The sequence below is a fragment of the Emiliania huxleyi genome (assembly GCF_000372725.1).
Source record: "Emiliania huxleyi CCMP1516 unplaced genomic scaffold EMIHUscaffold_301, whole genome shotgun sequence".
NCBI classification, from domain to species: domain Eukaryota; phylum Haptophyta; order Isochrysidales; family Noelaerhabdaceae; genus Emiliania; species Emiliania huxleyi.
The window spans coordinates 19323-25111 of NW_005199762.1; the positions used below are offsets into that span (position 1 = coordinate 19323).

At 67.4% G+C, this 5789-nt stretch overlaps 1 protein-coding gene across 1 annotated transcript; it reads left to right on the forward strand.

The window, feature by feature from the left end:
- Positions 1-2302: 2302 nt before the first annotated feature.
- On the forward strand, positions 2303-2831 carry EMIHUDRAFT_368290 (hypothetical protein; the record flags this gene model as incomplete). Its single annotated transcript, XM_005774993.1, has 1 exon — positions 2303-2831. A coding segment is annotated over one exon (469 nt), but the record flags the coding sequence as incomplete, so codon positions are not given.
- Positions 2832-5789: the final 2958 nt, after the last annotated feature.

Below are 5789 nucleotides of genomic sequence, written 5' to 3' on the forward strand. Positions count from 1 at the left end.
CCCCCCTGTGGGGAGGTGCGGGGAGCATGCCCGGAGATGCGGGGAGATGCGGGGAGATGCGGGCAGACGTGGGGAGATGTGGGGAGATGTGGGGAGATGTGGGGAGATGTGGGGAGATGTGGGGAGGTGTGGGGGAGGTGTGGGCAGGTGTGGGGAGGTGTGGGGAGGTGTGGGGAGGTGTGGGGAGGTGTGGGCGAGGTGTGGGTAGATGTGGGGAGGTGTCGGGGAGGTGTGGGGAGGCGTGGGGAGGTGTCGGCAGGTGCGCAGAGGTGTGGGGGAGGTGTGGGGGACGTGTGGGCGAGGTGTGGGGAGCTGTCGCGAGGTGTGGGGAGGTGTCGGGAGATGCGCGGAGACGCCCCGAGATGCGGGCAGATGTGCGGACATGTGCCCAGATGTGCCCAGATGCGGCGACATGCGCGGAGAGATTGACCACCTGGACGGCGCGCGCCAGCTGCGCCGCGGCGCCGATCGACACAACCAGAGCCGCCTCCGCCGGCGAGGTGGCGCACGACACGGCGGCCACCTGATCCGCCACTCCAGTCCTTGATCAGGGTGGGTGGGTGGGGGGTGGGGGGGGGTGCGGACTCGGCCGGATACACCCCCGAGAGGCGTGGGAGGACCTCGCCAGGCTCAGTACCGATCTACGTGTCAAGGACGACCAGAGGGGGCAGAGCGATCTATGTCTCTGGCGACCAGAGGGAGGAGAGCGGCGCCGGCGGCAGCGCCAGCCGCCGCCTCGTCGCCGCCGCCGCCGCCGCCGCCGGAGGAGGAGGAGGAGGAGGAGGAGGAGGAGGGCGGTGGGGCGGGTCGGGATGCCACGTGCGTGAGGATGCGGCCGATGCCTTGTGCCACCGCCGCACCCGCCGGCAGCGCGGCGGCGGCGGCCGCGGCGGCCCCTACCACCAAAGAACCGAATCCAGGCCCCGTGCAGTTGAGCGACTCAACCTGACTGGAGAACGTGACTGGAGGAACGAGTCGTGCTGCTGTGGTGTGTCCGCCTTGCGCGAAGGAGGGGCTTGCTTCTCGGCTGCCCCTCGGCTGCCCCTCGGCCACCCCTCGGCCACCCCTCGGCCACCCCTCGGCTACACCTCGGCTGCCTCTCGGCTACACCTCGGCTGCCTCTCGGTTGCCCCTCGGCTACACCTCGACCACCCCTCGGCCGCCCCTCGGCCACGGCTCCCCTCCCTCTCGGCTCGACCTCTCGGCTGCATCGGTACCCACACGCGAAGCCATCTAGAGGAAGTGTCTAGCAAGTGTCTAGGAAGTGTCTAGGAAACGGCACCCACGCGCGAAGCCATCTGCGCGGCAGCGGCTTGCGGCTCAGGCACCGCCCGCGCCGGCGCAAGCGGCGAGCGAGGCTGCTGTCTGGCGCGGCCCGGCGCCGCGCCGCCCGCACCCACCGAGGAGGCGCCGGCGCGTGCGGCGGCGGCACTGCCGCCGCCGGCCGTGCCGCCGCCGGCGGACGGCGGGAGCAGGACCACGAGGGCGGGGATGAGGACCGAGAGTAGCAGAGAGCCTTGGGTTGGGAAGACACCGAAGTAAAGCGACGCCGATCTGGCAGAGTGTGGCGAGCATACGAGGGGTGCGAGTACACGGGGCACAGCAGAACACGCTTGAGTTCGTGTCCTCCCGAGTGCACTTGCAAGACAAAGATCTCTCCTCCGCTTCTAGCAACTGTGAGTGCCGGCTGCGTCGGCGATGCTGCTGGTTGCGGCGTGGTCCGCGAGCAATCCGAGCAGCAGCCCGAGGACGGCGCACGCCGCCGCGCAGCTCGCGCCGGCGACGCCGTCCGGCCCTCCCAGCAGCGCCGAGGCGGCCCACACGAGCGCAGCAGCGCCGATGCCGGTCGCGGCCGCGGCCGCGAGCGAGGAGGCGGCCGGCGGCGCTCGCGGCGAGCCCGCTCCAGATCCGGAGGCGCCGCGGCGCCGCGCCAGGGCCAGAAGGATGGCCGCCGCGGCGACGGCTACAGGCACGGCTGCGGCGACGGCGCTGCCGCCGTCCAGCGCGGCCGGTGGCGGCGGCAGCGAGGTGAGCGGCGGCAGATCGTACTGGCTGACGCCGCCGCGTAGGCGGTTGAAGCGGTTCGCGCGCCAGAGCTGAGGGGCGGGCTTGCTGCCTGGGGCCATGTCTGAGACCGTTCTCGCGAGTGCGATGAGGCACCAGCAGCTCGTAGCACGCCACCAAGGGAAAAAGAAATATTGCGCGCGCGAGGGCATAAGATGCGATACACAAAAAGAAAAAGACCATGGTCGAGTTACTTGGCACGCCACGACGCCTCGATTGCCTCCTCGCTGTTGGTCCTCAATGATGAAGAAGCCTGCGATCCCGAAGCCCACGGCCGCGTACATGGCCGCCAAGAGGGCGGAGTGCAAGAAGGCCTCGCCGTGCGATGACGACGAGGCCAAGGAGGCGATGCGTGAGCAGGGGCCGTTCTGGATGAGCCAGGCGACGCTCGCGTACAACGTCCCAGACAGCGGCATATCCAAAAACCACCCGACCATCGACGAAATACCAGCGTGGCACGAGAACTACGAGTACAACGGCATCAATTTCGCTGACTCGCCCGTCAAGTACGCGAACACCATGAACGGCGGTGGACCCCCCCGGCTCGGGGCGGCTGGCAAGTACTTGGCGATGGGCTCGTTTTTCAACGACTCGGAGAACACGCCCCCCAGCGGGAAGTATGATCCTCGCCACCAGGTGGTCGGCCGCTACTTCCTCGTCGAGGTCAAGGAAGATTTCTCGATCCCAAACCCGAACAGCTGCCTTGAAAAGGACGGCACGCTCTTCGCCCCTGCTGGGTCCTTCATCCTGTCCTTCTCCGGCACCGAGGTCGACCCGCAAGCGGTCGGCCTTGTCCTGCAGGACAAAGACTGGCAGCCCGGGCCTCTTCCCTCGCTACCAGAATATGAGGGATACCAGAATATGATTGAGGCGAGTGCCGAGCCCTCACGACTGCAGTTGCCACTCTCTCTCAGCCCGTACTGAGCGGAAGCCCTCGCCTCGCTCCAGGCGCAAAAGACGATGTTTGACGGCACCGACGACAAATGCACCCCCGAGGCCAACCAAATGATGGGTGTGACCACGGCACGCGTGTTGCGGCAGCCTCTGCTATCAGCTCTGCCTTCCCTGCGGTGATACCTGCGCTTCACTGCAGGCGCTGGAGACCAAGGCCGGCTTCAAAGACGCGAACGGCCACATCGTGCCCGGCAAGCAGATCACAATTGTGGGGCACAGCCTCGGCGGCGCTCACGCGCAGCTCGCGGCGGTCCAGATCGCCACCAAGTACAAGGCCAAGGTGCGCGTCATCACCTTCGAGTCCATCCTCGCCTTCACCCCGGAGGGGGCGAAGAATGTCGTTGACAACCTCATCGTCGGGAGGCCCGATGGCGCCAAGGGCGAGAACGCTGAGCCAACCCTCATGTTCCCCGCCGAGGCCGGCAAAATCACAGCGCAACGGTGAGAGCTCTCTGCATGTCACATGCATGCAGCATGCGAGCCGCCCCCTCCTCCTACTACTGACCAGAGAGAGGTTTTGCTCCGCAGGTGGGTCGAGGATGACTCGCCCCTGACGGCCGCCCCGCTTCTCTTTCCCGCGGGCTGGTGCTGCCCCATTCCCATCCTCAACATTTTCAACCCTTTCAGCTGTTGCTTCGGCCCGCCTGCCTATACCTGGAAGGACAAGTACCGGCTCGTCGGCTGCTGGCCCTGCAACGGCAACCTCGGCAACGGCTACATCTCCCGGGCGCTGATCATGAGAGGCTTCCAAGCCGGGGCGTTTAGCGGCCCTCCCTCGCGGGACGTGTTCGGCTGCTGGCCCAAAGGAGGCGGGCGGCTGTGCCGGGGGTGCCACAAGGACACGCTGGTGTACGAAGACAAAAAGTTCGTGCTCGACATCTCGGATGAGCGCACGTACAAGACCAAGGGGGCGAGCCGGCTGCCCTTGATCGGCAATTGCTTCCCTGTGACTTTCCGGATCGCAAACCACCAGCAGAAGTTCCTGCTCTGGATGCTCTACAAGGGGGCATACCAGAACGAGGACGCCCCGAACTCTATTCCCACGCTACGGAAGGTCTCGCAGTACGTGCCGCAGGTTTACGGGCCCGCGCCCTGCCACGCCTAGGCCCACGCCGCCGCCTGCGTCGTACTAGGAGAGTGAGTCTGCTCCCCTGTGCCAGAGACATGGTCGCGGCCGCCGGGTGTTTTCCGATCCCCGTGTGTGTGTCGCGTGTCTGTGTACCACCTTCGTATATACCTTGTCACATGCGGATTGCGAGTTCTCCGTCGTGCTCGCCCGGGCCGCTCGCGGCTCGGGTGTCGAGACGGTAAGGTAAGGTAAGGTAAGGTAAACTTCTCCACACACACGAGGTGGTGGGGCAAGGGGGGGCAACCCTCGCGTCTCCACGTCTGACGACAGGAGCCCCACGGCATTCAAAGTGCAAGGCCCAGTGCGCGTGGGTGAGCGGTGTGTGTGTGTGTGTGTGTGTGTGTGTGTGTGTGTGTGTGTGTGTGTGTGTGTGTGTGTGTGTGTGTGTGTGTGTGTGTGTGTGTGTGTGTGTGTGTGTGTGTGTGTGTGTGTGTGTGTGACGGTTCACGGCTGTATATTTTGTGTGAGAGTGAGATGTGCAATAAGAGCCTCAAAAAGCACAACTGTCGTCACGACGAGGATCAGATGCCGTGGGGTGGCGCTCTCTGCCTCAGGGTCCGGGGCGACAGCTCGGGCTCGCCCAGCTCGAGCGCCTCGGCGTGCACCAGCGGCTTTGCCCGCGGGCGGTGCGGTTGCGGGTGCCTCGGCGCGGAGGACGGTCGTGCCTGTCCTGGCGGCACGGGCCTCGCCGCGGCGCGGTGGGCCGGCACGCCATAGAGCGGCAATGCGACCGCGCTGATGTCGCACTCGGGCGGCGGGCAAGAGGCGGCAGACGCTGCCGGTAGAGCCGGGAGGGTCCCCTGGCCGGCAGCAGCCTGTTCGCGGGCTCGGGGCGGCGGGGCGGCGGCCGCAAGGCGCGGCGTGGCGTTGGGCGCGACGTTGGCCTCGTCCGTGAGGCGGAGGAGGGCGCTCAGGATCGCGGAGAGGTGGCGCGAGAGGAGCGACTCGAGCACGCCCGACCTCAGCCGGTGCACCTCCGCCACGTAGCCCAGCCGCCGCTGGTGGCGCGCGGCGAGGAGCGCCGCCCGCCCAAGCCGCGCCTCCAGCCTGCGGCACTCGCGCTGCGCCGCCAAGTGGGCGGCGCCTCCCTCGCCCTCCGACGCACCGCTGGCGGAGAGCGCGGTCCGTCGCGCCTCGAGCGACGCGCACGCCGCGCGAAGCACCTCCTGCCTCGGGCGCATCCGCGCGCGGAGGCCGAGGAGCTCCCAGTTGTCCAGGGCGCGCTGCGAAGAGAGGCGGCGCTGGCGCGCAAAGAGCTGGTAGAGGAGGGCTTGCACCTCGTCGGGGCGCGCGGTGACCTACACAGGATACGGAAGGTGGGGGCATCCGGGGGCATGGACGTGACACGGCACGAGCGCAATTCGGAGGGGGGGAGGGTGTGGACCGCAGCGGGGGGGGGGGGGGGGGGGCTCCAATCTCCCCATCTCCAATGCAACTTGGGGGGGGGGGCAATCAAAAAACGAAACGGGGCGGAACCCGCTTTTTTCCAAAAAATTGGGGACCAGGGCCGGCCGGACGGCACCCTTTATGCCAAACCCCCTGGAATGGCCAAACCCCTGCGGAAGGCCTCACAGCTAAAAACCCCCCCCTGGGTCCGGGTTGGCCCCACCAGGGGGCAAAGGGGGCCCCATGGGGTTCCAAG